The sequence below is a fragment of the Charadrius vociferus genome, unplaced genomic scaffold (genome assembly GCF_000708025.1).
Source record: "Charadrius vociferus isolate BGI_N301 unplaced genomic scaffold, ASM70802v2 scaffold119, whole genome shotgun sequence".
Lineage (NCBI taxonomy): Eukaryota > Metazoa > Chordata > Aves > Charadriiformes > Charadriidae > Charadrius > Charadrius vociferus.
This window is the reverse complement of record NW_009650170.1, coordinates 1,122,994-1,140,398: the sequence shown is the minus strand read 5'-3', so window position 1 is coordinate 1,140,398 and position 17,405 is coordinate 1,122,994. Positions and strand designations below refer to the sequence as shown.

At 50.4% G+C, this 17,405-nt stretch overlaps 2 protein-coding genes across 2 annotated transcripts in view; one reads left to right on the top strand and one right to left on the bottom strand.

Moving 5' to 3' along the window:
• Positions 1-8,656, bottom strand: part of LOC104293080 (WD repeat-containing protein 6-like) — a 12,866-nt gene extending 4,210 nt beyond the window's left edge. Inside the window, exons 1-8 of the mRNA XM_009892541.1 lie at positions 8,611-8,656; positions 7,827-8,017; positions 6,733-6,829; positions 4,499-4,661; positions 2,682-2,867; positions 2,161-2,251; positions 1,488-1,611; positions 19-223 (exon numbers count right to left, since the gene is read on the bottom strand). Of these exons, the coding sequence (XP_009890843.1) occupies positions 19-223; positions 1,488-1,611; positions 2,161-2,251; positions 2,682-2,867; positions 4,499-4,661; positions 6,733-6,829; positions 7,827-8,017; positions 8,611-8,656 (1,103 nt within the window). The remainder of the gene's footprint in view (positions 1-18; positions 224-1,487; positions 1,612-2,160; positions 2,252-2,681; positions 2,868-4,498; positions 4,662-6,732; positions 6,830-7,826; positions 8,018-8,610) is intronic.
• A 1,579-nt stretch (positions 8,657-10,235) lies between these two features.
• Positions 10,236-13,647, top strand: LOC104293079 (secreted frizzled-related protein 5-like). The gene is made up of 4 exons (XM_009892540.1): positions 10,236-10,513; positions 11,266-11,438; positions 12,353-12,439; positions 13,313-13,647. Exons 1-4 carry the CDS (start codon positions 10,335-10,337, stop codon positions 13,645-13,647), a joined length of 774 nt encoding a protein of 257 aa, XP_009890842.1. The 5' UTR covers positions 10,236-10,334.
• Positions 13,648-17,405: the final 3,758 nt, after the last annotated feature.

The following is a 17,405-nucleotide window of genomic DNA, read 5'->3' as shown; positions in this document are numbered from 1 at the left end:
CCGCCGCCTCGGCCCTACAGCTCCAAGTGCACCCCGCTGTAAGCTTTATCCACCGTCCACTCGCCCGGGCCACCCGCCCCGGCCCCCGCGTAGCGCTCCATCTCCTGCTGGAACTGCAGCTGCGGGCGGCGGGTCGGGGCCCACTGCAACCCTTCCGTCCGAGTGCCTTGGGTGACCAGGCAGCCCCCGTGCAGGGCAAAGTCATCCAGCTCCCCCACCCAGCCTGCCGAGCAGAAAAGCCCCATTAGGAGGTGGCGAGGGGTGCTGCAGCACAGGCAGGCACAGCCGGCACTGCAAGGGGCTCTCTCCCCCACAGCCCCTGCTTGGATTTTAGCTCGGTGATGTCTTACAGGAGTTGGCTGCTCCTGGCACCCCTCCATCTTTGTGCCGCCCCACACTAGCACCTGCAAGGAGCTCACTAGGGCAGGCTCCCCAAGTGCAAAACGCTCATTGCCTCTGTGTCTCCACTCAGAACAAGGGGCTCTTGCATTCTGCACCACAGCTGCTGTTTTCCTCAGCTCTTCCCAAAAGGGGAGGCTGGCATGGAAGGGGCGGGGCCTGCCACTAGAAGGCCCGTAGAAGTCAGAGGCTCACAGCCATATTAGAGACTGCATTTCAGTGGTTCTAAATGACCCTCTCTTTACAGAGGTGCTATGGTTCTTCTGTGGCAGACTTGCATCAGGAGCCGCCTTCCATTTAGGAACAATTTGCTCATAAAAACACAACAGGGGTCTTCTTACAAGAGAGTGATGGTCTTGATATTATCATCTAATAGCTGAAACACTGGTCTTCTGACCTCCTCTGTGGACTTTCTAGAGATGGAAACATGAGCTGCTTCTAGTGGAGCTGGGATGCTCTACTCCTTCCTCCCACCACTACTCAAAATCTGCCATTGAAACACTCTGGAGTCATGCTCACCAGCAGCCTGGAAGATTCATGTCAATCCCCCAGCCTGGCTGTCAGGGAAAACCGCGCTGCACTTCATGAGAAAAACAGCCCCAAGGACACAATATCATCACGCTGCGGCTCAGCCATAAAACAGGAGTCGGCCCCAAGCACAGCCATGCCTCCCTGTGCTGCAGAGCTGATGGCCATGCCTTTGTCTACCTCCCCTCCCCATCCCTTTGGGCAACACCACATCAGTGAAACATTTTGAATTGCAGACCAAGTTCCAGCAGGAGTTTCAGCTCGCACAGCGGGATGGGAGGCAGCTGGCGATGGCTACTGCAGCCAAGGTCTTTGTTTGCTAGCTACTCCCGTCCCCTAAAGACATCAGGAGCCACTGACCTACTGCCTGTAAACAAAGGCCTTTCAGAGTCAGGAAGCTCCTACCCAGCTGGTGACAAGCAGACTCCACAGTTCCCACTAGCAGGCAGATACCACCCTTTGGCTTTCTTCTGAGCTCCCAGCCACCGCAAGAAGAAGACGGCTGTCACCTCCTGCAGTCCTACCCCTCCCAAGAGACGAGTCTTGAAACAGGACTGTACCTTCTCCGTCTGACAGGTAGTTGTACCAGAAGACAGCAGTGCCTTGCTGAGGTTTCACTCGCAAATTGCCCTTGTCGCAGTTTTTCCGAGTATCTCGCAGGTCAATGTCGTTCTGGATTAAAGACTGGCAAGAAACCACAGAGAAGGTGTCGCAAACAGGGCTGGAATGAAGCGCATGCACTGGGCTGCCTCTGCTGCCAGCCACCATCCTGTCCTTTGCCTGAACGCCCCACAAGGACAGCTCAAGGCTGACGCTGGGCAGGGCAGGGCTTTCGCAACCCACCCAGAGCAGCTAGTTTCAGCCCCCCCTGGAGGTCCATGACCTGTTTCTGAGCAGCCGCCCATTCCTGAACATGTTGCATGACAGGAGCACAACATAACTGCTGCCAGGACTTAGGCTGAGGAAGCCTGCCCAGACAGAAGCAAGCAGGACCCATGTTATGGCAGCAAGGCCAACAGACCACTCCTTCGGCCTCTGAGTGGGGAGAGGTCCCGCTGTGAAAGCACTGTGCCTCTTCCCTTGGCCTCAGAGGGACACAGCTTCCCCATGCTCTAGCTACAAAGGCTAACATCCACCAACCTCACACACCAGACCCCTTCTGCAGCCACAGCAAATACATTCAAACAGGGACTCAAAATCCCCAGAGGTAACATGTAGGCAAGATTCATTTACCATCTCTTCATACGTCCTGTTATCAGCTATAGGAAAGACTGTTTCACCTCCCCCAGTCACATTGTTCAGGTAGAACAGCACTGTCACATACCTGCAAGACAGAGTGGCTGTCAGGAGACACAACTGGAACAGGAGAGGACACACAAGGGCTGTCCATACCCTGCCCCTCCACCATACACACAGTGGTTCCTCCAAGACATCACAAGGTATGTGATTTACATCATCAGCTTTTCTCCAAGGACAAGACCAGGACAACAAAGAAAATCCCCTCCCGCGACCGTGAGGATGCGTTTCTAGCCTCTGGTGGGGATGACCCAGCAGCTCTGCAGAACTGCTCCACCCTCTTCATGTGGACCTGCAAGATTCACCCACCTCCTCCTTCAAACCCCTTCATGCCAGCAACCTCCAGAGCTGGTTTGTGAGCCCACAACCTGAGTACTGAGCCCCACACAAGGTGAGGTGAAACATCTCTCCACAACCTTTCTCTAGCGCGTTCCAGGTTGTGCCAAGGCAGACCTTACCGGCAGGAGGTCTCAAAGGGAGCACTTTCATTGGCGACCAGCTTGGTGTGGCTGCAGGCAGTCTCACGGAAGACGGGGCCGCTGTCCATGTGAGCATGGTAGTGCCCTCCTTGGTCATACCGCACAACCTGGAGGGGCTCGCTGTGCTCCACAATCTCGGGGGGCAAGCGAGTCAGGCGCATTACCCTGGGGAAGAGAAGAGCAGAGCAGGTGAGGGGAAAGCACCATCAGCCTGGTCAGCCGCCGCTCCCAAGCACCAAATAAATCCAGAGAAAGAAAACCCCCTTCCCCAACAGACCGGAGAGACGGATGGGCTGCAGCAAGCATATCAAGAGATAATGAGGTCCTTACAGATTTGTTGGACCATCAGCATCAGCTCAGAAAGCCCTCATCAAGGTTAATAAAAAAAAACAAAAAAAACCCAAAACCGAGGGGTGCATCTCCAGCAGGACTGCGCTCAGGAAGACTTTGCTTGCTCAGCAAGATCCCTTCTGCGTGTGTCCCTGGAGCCTTCATGTGCCATCTCATCGCTTCTCTGGACTCCTGCACACCACCTACAGACCTCGGGGACAGTTAGCAAAGCACAGGGTCCCTGCTGAGAGTGAAGGAGAGACTAGCTCTAGGAATATTCTTGTCACCTAACTCACCTTTCCCTGTTGCCTTTTCAGCAGCCTTCCCCCAGGGCAGAGGGGCATGGGAAGTGATCAAGGAGACTGGAGCCCTCCTGCTCTGGGATTTTTTCCGCTGCTACATCTGAGATCATCCCCAAGGCAAGCAGGTACCTCTTGAGACCTGCCAAAGAACACTCAGAGCTCTGAGAATTTGGACCGGTGAAGCCCTCGGGGCAGGCACGAGGGGAACGCGGTACCCAGGCAGGATGGCAAAGCCCCCCCAGGCACTGCATGGTCCCAGGGAGGACTGTATCAGCCTCCTTCAATGCTATGTCTTCACATCCTCCTAATAGTGGCCAACTGAAGAGCGTAAAAGCAGTATGCCGATGCCTGTGTGCGCTGGCTAGCTGGCACGGAGAAGGTGGCAGCCACAGTCTGCTCTAATCAAGGCAATATGTGACTCCATTCCCCCGCTGGAATGCACTGAAGAAAAGGAGTGGCTAACAGCCATTTTCAAGCCTCAGGACAGATTTTACCCACCCATGTCCTGGGCGAGGACCAGCACCACAAGAACAAGAGGGTCTCCAGCCAATTATCTGAAACTCACCACAGCTAAACCATCTGGCCTGCGTGCTGGGTTTCCACGCTTCCCAGTACCAAATCTGAGATGAAGGGAAAGGTTAGAGGTTCTCCTGTCTGCCGTGAGCTGCGCTGTGCTACATGTTACACTAGCATTACACCAACTCAGCTTACTTGAGATGAAGTTGTGCTTGTTAAAAAGTCAGCTCTGAACTGCTAAGACAGATTTCAGTGAAATGCATGAGTAACTAAAGCAAATGACAGTAACTACTGGCACCCAGACAGCATTGGAAATGGGCAGTTTCTCCCAGTAAGCTCATTTACTAATTAGAATGAATTATTTCATATAATGCCAAGTCTTCTTGGTTTTATAGGGCTGTTCCCAAAAGTGAATGGAGATGCTGAAAGGTTTGATTTTTCTTTTTCCTTTTCCACAGGACAATACAAATTCTTGTTCTAATGAAAACCTCCTCTCCCCATTCCGTGTCTGTGTTCATTGCTCTTTATACTCCAAAGACTTTCACGCAATTAGGAAGTGTGAATATCAGCAAGTCTGCCACTGCCTCTCCCAGCACAGGTGGTCCTCGTGCCTACACAAACCCAACCGCCCGGCTGCCTGGCCCGTACCTTTGCCGTATGGCTCTCATGACCTGGTGTGCCCCCTCGCCCTGGTACAGCCAGGTGTGCTGGCTGTTGCGCACCAAGTCACTCATCTTCACTTTCTGGCTTCCCATGTACTTGTGGAAATCGCGGATATTCAACTGTTTGAATTCTTCCAAGCTCAGCACACCTACGGGAAGAGAGGAAAAGCTGGTTGACTGTGGTGCAGGTAATAGTTCTTCAAGTTCTGTACCCGGAGAAACCACCAGCTGAGGGCACTGCAGAAACCGCCTTCCTCAAACAACCCCATTCAGGGTCCACCAGCTGTGCCCACCACGGGCTGCACCCCACACACGCAGGATTACAGGCCCCAGCAACGCCCTCGCCTGTAGCAAAGCAGAGGGGCAGACAGCAATGTGCAAAAGCGAACTGTTAGCTGCCGCAGGAGGTCAGAACTGGGACAGGCAAAATACCATTTTGAACTTTAAAAAGCTCCTAAAACACACAAACCAATCCATCAAAAGAGAGAAATAGCCACTACAGTTCTAACATATGCAATGCCACAGCTAAGAAGCCTGTGCTGCCTGATGCCTTGGGGCTTGTTACTTAGATATTTAAATAGACACAGAGTGGGACACCTCAGACCACATTTTCTACAAGACCTTGCATGGTAAATTGAAAAAGCCAAACCCAAAACAAGCAGTACATTCTTCTGCATTTGTGTAATTGCAAAACATGAGCGAGAAATACAACACAGTATGATCTTACATAACTAGAAGTAACAGAAAAGCGAGAGGTAAAAAGCGGTTTCTACTAAAACAGGTATTTCTTGTTTGCACTCAACTGGACTTGCCAAGTAATGGACTTCTGCCTTTGTCAGCTTCAGAAAAATCCTCACATTTGTTGTTTCCCCTTTCTAGAGAAGAAGGAATCCCCGCACTGAGGATCAGGTCCCTGGGACCAGAGTGTGCGGAGTGCTGCAGTGTGCTGCCCGGCAGCCAGCACGCATCGCAGGCTGCGAGTGGAGCTTGTTCAGGGAGCAAACCCAGTGCTGCTGTGGTGCCAGCTCTGCTCCCCAGGCACACAGCACCCTCCGGCAGTGGGAAAGACCAGCCACCAGGGTCAGCCTGGGACAGTTCCTCAGGTGCCAGTGGTCATGACCAAATTATCCAGACCATTATTATTTCTAGTGTCTTCTTGTCCCCACTTCCCCTTACTCCATGCAGTCTTTGATGACACAGTGCCACATCCAGGTTGCGACCTGGTCTCTCAGTGTCACGTACCAATCTAACAACGGAGGGAAGCAGCTCTCTGGAAGCAAGGTCCTGCCAAGACCACTTTAACAGGACCTTTCATTTGTTAATATCCAGAAGAGTGGAAAAGCCACTAAGGACTCAGTCATATGCTCCTACCCCTGCCAAGAATGCCACCAGCCCAGAGGAGCAGGGCATGGGGTGCCCTCCGGATATTTAGGCATTCACACGGATACTGCTTCAACTCAAACCAGCTCCTCCTGGGCAGCTCTCAACGCCAGGTCACTGGAAGAGAGCATGCAGAGCCTGTGTGTTCACTTAATTTGATTAGGAAATGAAGAGTTGCTTAATTGAGGCCACTCTAATTAGAGCAGCAGAGGTTAGAGTGCACGTCCGGACCAGCAGGAGCCCTTGGGAGACCACAGGCAGGAAGGGCAGAATTGGCCTCATGGAAATATGGAGAGTTTGCAGCAGCAGAGAGGGGTTTCAGCAACAAAGGCTGACCAACAAGACCACCCTCACCTCCCCTTATTCTGCCCTCCCCTGCCAGTGATGCTGCAGAATTCTCCCTGAAAACAGTGGGGGAGTGGAGGGTGCACCTTAAAACCTGCAGCCCAGGTAACAAGAGCTACATAGTCAGAGCCAGAGCGGTCTCTCAGACCACGGGAGCAGAAGTGCACCCTGAAGGTTGTGTTATATCGCGGCATGAACTAAGGCAGGTCTGACAAGGGAGAGGAAGCGCAGTTGTGTTCTCATCGTGCTTCTGCAAGATCCAAGCCCAGGCGGTGGAACTAGTCTGCTGCTATACCGGTGATGAAGTGGCAGGGATGCTGCGATGAGAGGGTTACACTGATTCCACTTTTCTGTGAAGGTCTCTAAAGCAGCATTATTTTCCTTTGAGGAACACAACAGGCCTGGGCAGGGACCTGGCTCTTGCTCTGCCCCGCATGGCAGGGTGAGGAGTCCAGCGTGCTGAGGGCGAAGGGATTTCCATGGAGCTGCTCTTACCGTTCCCATCAGGATCAGCCTTGACTGCAGTATACATCTCCCGGATGTTTTCAGGGGTCATCCACCTGCCATTCCCAAGCCGGGTGTGGGTCAACACCTGAAATTCAGAAATGGATCAACAGCGGGCACTGGTTTCTCACGCTAACGGAACCCTGCAGATTCCCTGCTTGAGGCCTGGCGGGCTCTCCTCTGCAGAGCATCGGCCAGCCAGGCGTCAGCACGTCTCTGCGGAAAGAAGATTGGAGTGGGAATTATCTGGCAGCCACACACAGTGTGTGGCTGATGCGTGCTGTTATTTCCAGTTTAGGTCACGGCAAATGACTGCTGCGACTCAGTTAACCAGCCCTGAGGTGGAGGGGGCAGAGCTCTTTCTCTTGAAGGGAAAGTAAAGCTATCGATGATAAAAGTGAATGCTTCTACTTGCGCAAGATAATGGCTTGGAACAAAATGCCTCCTTTCCATGAGGACAGAGATACGCAGTATCCTGGAGAGCTCTCAGCACTGGGTTGTCACTGGCACAGTGCCCCATACTGCACAACGCTTGCTGCCCACGGGACAGTACACACCCCCAGCCCCACCTGAAACGGGAGCCTGGAGCGGGACATCCTTGAACTGTCAGCGCCTGCCCTGATGCACCCTGCAGTACAGGGCAAGGGTGCCGCAGAGCTGTGGACGAGGTGCTCATTATCCCCCTCCAGGGTCATTAATAGGGGTGGCTTGGCTGATGTCTGGTCAATTGAGCACAGTCAGTCCCCGCAGGCTGCACAAAGCAGTGGCTACGCTACAAACTCACTTCCCCGGGATGCCCAGCAAGAGGAAACCCACAGCAGAAGGAACTTTTCACCCAGCATATTCAAAACACACATCTGCCAAGGACTGCTGCTACCTTCCAATAGCACGACAATTGCTGCACATTCCCCCCAAAATTCCCATGCTGAAGGTCAGCACTTGAGGCATAAAATTAAGTAAATACTGAATGGTATATATTGGGGTCTGGAACTACCCAAGCACAGGAGTAATCAAGAGATCATCTGAGGAGGTGACCTGCCAGAGGGTCCCACAGCAAACCTCCCCCAGTCTGTCCCGCACTCCACCTCTTTGAGCTGCAGCTGCCCGTCCTGATTGTGGTCCAGCAGATTGAAAATGTCCATCTGGCTGATTTCTATCATTTCCATGGCTTCCTCATAGTCATCCGTTGGTAGGATCTGGCTCTTCTGCAGTCCCTTCAGCTGGGCCAGATGGACGATGAGCTTGCACTCTTCCTCTGTCAGGAAGTCGGGAATTTCTGCAGCAAAAGTGTGAGAAGCAACAGAGATTGAGGAACTGTTACAGTGGGACCGATGGCAGGCTACTTGGAAGGAAAAAAAAAAAAAAAAAAAAGAGGTGGGGGGGAAACTTAGACTCTGCCTAAGTTTGAGACATGCAAACGCATCAACCCTTCCACCAGAAAAGCTCTCAAAGAGCATACGCCACACACCTGAGCTGCTGGAAGCGGGTATTTTTACAGCAGCCATTCCTAAATGTTTGGATCCAGGGGTCAAGCCCTTAAACTCTCTCGCGGATACCACAATGGACAAAGGAGTGAACAAACACGTGCATATCACTCTATATTATCACTTCAAAGGTGACTTGTGGATCAGAGTCTGGGAACGGCTGCTCTACAGGAAGGGAGGGCAAAACTGCAGTGGGCAGTGGTGATGGCCAGGTTTTCAGGCTTCCTTGCTCTCACGCGGGGAGGACAGCACTTTGCACAAAACCAAACGCCTTTCAGGGGAACCTGGCACAGCACTGCTATGAAACTCAAACAGCAAGGAGACAACTTCCAAAGTTATTCTCACTCATTCCCTTGATCCCTCACTCATTCCCTTGATCCCTCACTAAAATGGTCTTCAAATGCAATATTAAAGGGGAAGACACGGCCCATGGCAGATGCCACGCTCCATACACAGGTAGCATCCCCATATCACCAGCTTTCCTTTGCAGCATGACACCAGTAGCAATCAGGCAACACCAGGATTCCAATCAAATTTAAATGCAAGGAAATCCACTGATGGCTATGAGGCTCCGAGATTTCTAGCTGCACGGTGCACTGGGCACACACTTGCGAAGCGCTGGGGAGGTCCTGTTCCACAGCACAGTTACACTATGGCCCAGCAGGTTGAGAAGATCCTTCTGGCTGATGTCTGTCACTGCTACGGGGATCTTGTCACCAGCTGCTGAGATTTTTGAAGAGGGACAGAAGACCCATCAAAGCAGGACAGGTTTAAGTGCTCCTAGACCCAAGGTCCTGCTCTCCAAATCGCAGTCCCCTAGAGCTCCTGCAGGTATGTGCCAAGGACACATTACATCTCCACTATAGCAGCAACTCTCAAAGTGGGGGGAAAAAAAAAGTTAATTACTTCCATGACCTTAATTCAACCCTATCAGCTCAAACTGTCAATAAGCAGTTGGCTTCTTGCTAAGCACAGACCAGAACTAGCCCTGGAGAAAACGAGATGTTCCTGGGAAGCCCCAGACACACAATGCAGCCGGCTGTATCTGTAACACCCTCCGAGGAAACAATTTCCGCCGCAGGCAGCACAGGGTCCTTGTGCCAGAGGACGCTTCAGAGCCGGAGCTTCCGCTGGCCAGTTTGAACCTCATGGCACGGCACCAGATCTGAATGAACCGTGCGCGCTGGCAAGCAACGCCCCCAGTATTTCCAGTTCCCCAAACTGGGCTACAATAATGATGGCTTCTGGAATCTTAATTACGTGCTGGAGGAAGGACAATCCCGCTCTTCAGCGGTAGTAACCGGATTTTGTAATGAAGTAAAAATTCTGTTAACGCGCTCTGTCACGCAGGTTGCAAGGTGAGGGGGTTTCCAGCTAAGCGCTGCCAATCCTATCTGCAAACAACCCGGCTCCACAGCTGCAAATTAGTTCCTCTCTACCCTCAGCTCTCCGAAACAGTTAACTTCTGGCTGTGAGACCATCCTATCTCTCTGCCTGCTCAACAATAGATCCAGCTAAACAAATGCCTCCTAATTGACTTTGAGCAACACTTGATTGCTTTTACAAAAAACAAAAGAGAGGAAAACATTGGGGTTTATGAAATAATGACTAATCCTGGAGCAAGAGAAAGGGGATGGGTTGGAGCACTGGTGTCAAACAGAGATTCAATCTCGGCTGAAAGAGCCCCAAGACACATGGGCCAAGTCATTCATCCCTCCCCAACTGCCCTCATTTCCACACCTGCTGATCTAAGCCAAACCCCTGCTAAAATCCAAACAATCGGGGCCGCTGGCAAACGAAAATTGGAGCATTGTCTTCCCCATGAGGGCTCTGAAAGGGCCGCACTTAATGAGGATGGATTGACAGAGAGGTGGCTCTTAGGCTATAAAAGGCGTCCCACAGTTGGGAGCAGCTCAGTCCGAGGTGCGCTGCCCATTCGCCCGCTCCCAGCTCGCTCCGAGCATGGTCACAGCCCACCGCAGGCAACCCTTGAGGTCGGGTGGCCCATGGCTGCTGGGTCTCCTGGCGCGCCTGCTGCTCTGGGGTTCTCCAGGAGCCTGGGCAAGCTACCTGAGGAGATCTTCCAGCTGCACACCCATTCCACACCGCATGGCCTTGTGCTACGACATCGGCTACTCCGAGATGAGGATTCCCAACCTGCTGGAGCATGAGACCATGCCAGAAGTGATCCAGCAGTCTTCCAGCTGGCTGCCCTTGCTGGCCAGGGAGTGCCACCCCGACGCTAGGATTTTCCTCTGCTCCCTCTTCGCACCAATCTGCTTGGACAGGTAAGATGTTTTCACAAGTTATTTCAGCTGTAGCAAGTAACACTCTCCAAGAGCACAACTGCATTTGCTTCCCGAGAGAAAATGCATGAAATCTCACCACAGTCCCTGAAAAGCCACGCTGCCTCTCTCAGCAAGGGGCAATTGGATTACCCAGCAGGGACCTTCCCTCTGAAAGTGAAACATGAGCATTTCATCTTGTAGGAGCAGAAACATTATGTTCCCTCTTCTGGATTTTCCTGCTCTCCCACCCTAGGCACTGCTGCCATCTCCCCTGGCTGTCCCCATGGCACAGCGCAGTAGCCGCTGGCACCCACCGGCTTCACCTCCCACCTCCCCTGCAGCCCCCTTACCAGCTCCTGCCCCAACCACGCAAGGGCTTCCCCAGCCCGACAGTGCCAGCATCAGAGAGAAATCCTCATTTTTGAGGTGCAGCTGTCAGAGCTGCTAAGGAAATCAGGTATCTAATTAGGCACCTGTAAAGGTAAGCAGACTTTGCACAACTAGAGAAGATCCCTGGGCAGAGGAAGGGCTTCTGGCAGCAACACATATCAAACAGCCTCATCCCTCCCATCCTCAGAAAGTCATTGTTTGCTTCCTGGGCATTAATGTTCAAAAGACATCAAAGACCCCCAAATACCTCCGCTAGCACTAGAGTGTGCAACACAGCCCTGCGCAGCAGCGCAGTGCCAGGGCTCGACCCTCAGCCTGCTGCCGAGAGTGCAGAGGTGCTCCAATCCCCGTCCCCTCCCCAGGCTCATCTACCCCTGCCGCAGCCTGTGCGAAGCCGTCAAGAGAAGCTGCGCACCCGTCATGGCTTGTTACGGCTACCCCTGGCCTGAAATCCTGAACTGCAACAAGTTTCCTGCAGATCATGAACTGTGCATCGCAGCAGTCTCCATGGACGAAAATTCCTCAAGCAGGAGAAGTAAGGGTTTTATTTTCCTCAGATGTTTTCCCATATGTAACACCGAAAGCTCAAAAGGCCTATTTCTTCTTTGTGTTCCTAATGTTTCTGGTTTTAAGCTGTATTTTACAAAAATAACTTAGAAATCTTAATTTTGTTCTCTCTGGGAACTCCACCATGTCTAGAAAACTAGCGTAACATTGACTGCAGCTTGTTCCCCTCTCCACTGTATTCATTAGCTCCCCGGGTGCCGTCAGAGCAGGCAGGGGGAAGGAATTGCTGTGAAAGCCCAACGCTCAGGCACAGCGTGAGAGCTCGTGGTGTGCAGGCTCCAGGCGATGAGATGTGCTTCCAGCAGAGCTGAGGAGCTGCAGCCCTGATCTTTCAGCTGCGTCCAGAGTTTAAAAACACGCAAAAAGAAAAGTTTTGCAAGCCTTCTCTTTGAACATTAGGAAACACCACAAAGGGGCATGAGCCTCTGCAGACATGAGTTACACAAGAAAAAAAATCTTTAAGACTAAAAGACTAAATTAAACACTCAGATACTGATGAGCGCTGGGGGAGATTCAAGAGCAGTTAAGGGGAGAACAGACGCCTCATTTCAGCATCGCTGGATGGAGTTTGGCCATACCAATGGCTTTACTGTTCCATCCAAACTAGGAGATCTTCATTAAGCATTTTCACTGCTGCTTTAACATGTAGCAACACATACAAGCCTAAACAAAGTACGACAAGCAGCATCTGCCCCAGCCACAGAAAGGAGAGCTTAACATTTCCCACCCTGGCAGCCTAAGCTGTCTCTCCAGGGACGGGGTAGCTCTGGAGAAAGCACCCCTCGGAAACAGCAAGCCACCACTCGCAGATCTCAAAATTGCATTATGCCTTTTCCAGTGAAGCTTGACAAAGGTATCATAATCAAATTTCTGTTGCAGCAGTGCCCCGAGCCAGCTGCAAGGACTGCGAGCTTGAGGAGGCCAGCACTGCCAGGGAGATCCTGGAAAACCTCTGCGCCAATGATTTTGGTGAGTAACCCCCTCCTCCTCTCAGCTGCTGCAGTTCCCTCCAGCAGCCAAGTAGTGGCATGGGAAGAAAACGGCTTTGCCATAACAAACTGACTTGGAGGAACTGCAGCTTTTACAGCAGATCATAGAGATGTTCAGGTTCCGACTTACTGGCTATGTAGCAAGAGGGCCCAGCTCCAGGCAGCACCAAAGGTGAAGACCTGCTTTTTGAAGACCTTTTCTGTGGGCTCTGATTGCGTTTTGGTCTGTGGCTGCTAAATACAAGCAGTACTCGTTTTTTCCCTCAGAGACCAACATTTCAACTGATACCCATAAAAAACTTCAGCAAACTCCACGTTAGCTATTTCAAAGTTCAAAACCATTGTTCTAGTAATGTGACTCTCCCTCCCCCAGCCCAAGCAGGTGGCAGCACTGGCTCTGCTCAGTCAGCTGCCAGGAAGTTTTCAAGATACTGTCCTGAATTCAGGCACAGTACCTTCATGGAAAAAAAAAAGAAAAGGTTAAAAATCCTGGGCTGCTGGCAGTCATGTCTCCTCCTGAAATCCCAGCTCAGTGTCAAGTAATTTGCACAAGACCAGGACTTGGATGCATCCACTTGCTTGCACCCATTTCCTACAGGGTTTCTGCCCGTGCAGCGGTGCTGATACACCTTTGCCACTCTCATGAGAAAAGCGGAGTGAGAAGAAGGGTGTTCAGTACTGAAACTAACCTCAAATGAGAACTTTTACAAATTCACTGCAATTACAAGAGCTTGGATGGATGCGTCACCACATTACAGAAACAGCAAGAAAGCCCTGCATCGGCTGTGTGTTTAAGTAGGTAAGAGCTATGAAAAGTAAGCAGAACTAACAGCTCTTTTTCCAACCCCTGCAGCAGTGAAAATCCGAATCCTGAGGAAGAACATGACCACTACCATCTCAGACTTTGACCTGGACCCCTCCAGGGTGGAGGTCCTGAAGCACGGCCCGCTCCTCAGAACCGAAATCCCCGCCAGGCTCCAGCAGTGGCTGGACATAGATGCTACCTGCGTCCACAACATCATGAGAGGCACTCACGCGGGGGTCTTTGTTGTAAGCGGCGAAGTACAGAGTGACAAAGTGGTGGTGAACAAGGCCTACGCCTGGCAGAAGAAGAACAGGAACCTGCACCAGGCGGTGCGGAGGTGGAAACATCACCGCTGCCCTGAACAGGCTAGCCGGAAGGCCTGAAAAATCTCAATTCCAACAGTAAGAAACTGCTCCCATCCCTATGGCTAGAAAATGCCTTTCCCTGGCAGTTGGTGTTTTGGAGATGTACAGTCAATATTTTTAGGTGATTCAAAACAGTCGTAGTCCACACATAAGGCCTCCTTACAGATCCTTGTTTTACTGAGACAGAGATTAAGGATGCAGATTTAACATATTCCTCTTGCAAGGCTCTGCGAATCCAGGACTTGCGGTGGATGGCTTTGTGTCAGATCCAATGTCACAATAAAACTGAACGGAACTCTGCAGGTGAGCACAAACTAGAAGAGACCTGTAACAACAGGTCCTTCTAGTTCTCATCATCGAAGCTGACAGCCATTTCAGCTTTATTATTTGACCCTGGTGCTGTCCAAATGCCTGCCCGCTTTCTGTCCAGAGAGATTACACAGATGTCTCCTTGACTGCTAAGAGATGCTTTTTTATGTAATAGAGCAAATACTTAACTTTTGAACAGTCTGAGGTAAATTAAAGGGGAGAGGAACCCACCCAGGCAATGCCCGGTCCCTTAAAAAAATGAATGCTAAACTCTGCTCTTGAGCAGTCACTCAGGACATCCCTTCAGCTTGCTGCGCTGAGTTGATGAGCATCTGCACAGGTGAAAGGAAACAGCCGTTCTTGAGCAGGAAAGGCACAGAGCGAAGACAGCTGAGGGTTTCTGCATAACAGGGAAAACCATTTTTTAACATCAGAAATTCAGTTCGGATCAGAAGATTCTGGTAACTGGGGAACTATTGAGGATAGCACAAGAGCCTTGAGAAAGAGCAGAGCAGGAGTGGGACGTCAGCCAGTTAAACCTCTGCTTTGGTGCGCAACAGCAGATTTGCCTGGGACTTGGAGGTGAGTCCCGACCACAGCACAGCAGGAGATACTTGCGGTTCTGATATGGGGGGAGGGAAGAAACATTACACATCCGTCTGGCCCTCACCCTGCACACAAAGAAGAGAGAAAAGGTGGCAAAACTCAGTCTCACCAAGTTCTCTGCAGCTCACTCTCTCACCCAAGTAAGTAGGGACCGTAATTCCCTCTGGGGTAAACACAGCTACAGCTCTACACTCCACACCACAGAGCAGAAACCAGCAAATCCCCAAATGAGAAAACTAGTCAGATTTCTACTGCCTAACAAAGCACTGTCCGTGGAAACTTTCCTATGCTGGATTCAACTTGGGATCGAAATAAGGGGAAAAACGGCTTTTGGGAGAAACGCGCTCAGCCTTGCTCATGACGCCTGCAGTTTTGGTTGCGGAGAGAGCCACCCAGTTTGATGGAGACACATTGCCTCCCTGTGCTCATAAAGCACACCGACAACCCATGCATGATGAGATCTCCTCTTCGGATTCAGCGTGGGCTGAGACAAGCACTCAGATGCTCACACTGAAATTCAGCTGTGCCCTGACATTTATGCAGCGATTACTTCTATTCCCTGAGGCTCAGAAGAAAAACACAGCGAGATTTCCTATTTTTATTCCTCCCTGCTGCCTTGTCTTGCAAACTGCCACCCAATCCACAGAATTTGCTGCCAGGTGGTCCCTGCAGTGGCAGTATCTTCTGAACAGACTGCGTTTGGAAAACACAACAGAACACATAAAAGCTCTGAAGGTTGAAAAGGCTTTGTCTGATATTTGTTTTCCATTAATAGGATTATTTGATTACTAGTGTTTCCTAACTAAAAAGTGCACAGATGGTCTGACTTACAAGCTTTAGAAATGACGTCTCGTAGCCAGAGGGGGAGATAAAAAATAGGGCAGGGACTTTTTCAGAGCTCCATGGAATACGCTTGGGTCCAATGCAGATGACTTATCCACATTTAAAAAAACAAACCGCAAGTTCCCCTATGGTGCCCAGTGCCATGCTCCAAAGCACAGAGCTCACATTAAATCATTCACGAGCCGTCTGCTGCCGTAGTCCCACTACAGCCTGCTCTGCTGAAAGCACAGATCACAGACCAGCCACTTATTTCCTAAATTGGCTCTCGCATGCCTCAACACTTTGTGTTAAGTAAAATCCCCAGAAATTCAAGAGTCCTTTGCTAGCAACTTCTGGGTTTGTTAACACAACCAAGTTAAACACACACTTCCGCTAATTTAAACAACAGAGATGCAATAAATTAGGCTTTTTAAACCAGTTGAGATTGGTACTGTTTACATAGATAGAGAAGTCTCTGGAAGTCTTTAAAAGTCAGAGTTGGCTCCTGGCAGGTTCATCCAGGAGATAAGAGCCGTCTTGCGACTTGCAGTTTCTAAATAAGGGACCTCCTATCAGAGGACAAAGGAGAAGAGACTCGTGTGGCATCTCAAATGATGAATGTCCGTTGGTGTCCACGATACCATTCTCAGGGAGCAAAGCTCCCCTCAGAACCCATGGAGCTACCGAGTGACAAGTTAAAAGTTGTGGGATTAGTGCTGCCAGGACCAATCTGCCTTTTCTCAACTTCAGTACCTTCCTTGCAGGCCTTTTACTTAAGCAGCAGCAGCAGGGCAGAGAAGGTGGAAACACTTTTCCTGAGTGAAAATCAGAGCAATTGCCGCAGACTGTGGTTCTGGTAATGATGTCAGCTTTGTGAATGCTGTGGGATATCAGTTCCAGGCTGGTGTGTCTGTTTACTGAATGTCAGACAGAAATCCACTCAGAAATTTGCAAGCCATGAATACCACATATGTAGAAATGACAGAAGACCTTTGTATATTTCTTCCAGATACTTATTACATTAAAGGAGTTTAATAAGAAACCTATCTGAGTTTTTTACAGACTCTCAGTATGAATAATCTACTTGGAATCAGAAAAAAACCCTCTTATATTATTGAGAAAGCATCTAATGAAGGCTCTCAATGCTATCTTTTCAGACACAACAGGTTTTCTCTGACTTTGCAGTAGTAGGAATTTTGTAATCATCTGTCCCAAAAAATTAATTTGTATATTCTCAGCAGATTTCCAGAACACAGAGTTCAATTAATGAGACTTTACATGTCACAGCAAAAATCACAGAAAGGTAAAGAAGGCTTTAAAATATCTGAAAGATGGATGTGGTGTGGTTGTGTAGCAGAGAAGCCAGAAATAAAGGTAAATCTAGAAAAGGACACAAAATGGTGGAAGACATGTAGTCCATCAATTCTGCTACTTGTTTCCTCAGCACTGAAGCACCAACACTAAATTGCTTTATCATCATTTATTACCAAAAGTTTGGGTATCTCCTGTCCCGTCCTAATACCGAGCAGCTGCTTCGAGGTCCTCTTCAGTGATCTTCTGTCTATTCACAGTATTTTAAAGAGAATCTGAAAAACCTGGAAAGGTTAATCTTCCAAATTCTTCTAAACAGGCCATCCAGAGCAAGTAACCTCTGCGAATACTGTACCAAAATACCTTAAACAAAATCACACTTTTTTTTTAACGCAGCCCCAAAGAAAAGCGGCACAGGGAGGCGAAGCAAACAGGCGAGAAGTCATTTTCCCCCGAGCGGGTGTAAGAGCGGCGGGTGAAAAACCTGGAAAGGTTAATCTTCCAAATTCTTCTAAACAGGCCATCCAGAGCAAGTAACCTCTGCGAATACTGTACCAAAATACCTTAAACAAAATCACACTTTTTTTTTAACGCAGCCCCAAAGAAAAGCGGCACAGGGAGGCGAAGCAAACAGGCGAGAAGTCATTTTCCCCCGAGCGGGTGTAAGAGCGGCGGGTGTGAGACAGACACCCCCTCCTACTCCGGCCGTTGTCAGACAGCGTCCCCCC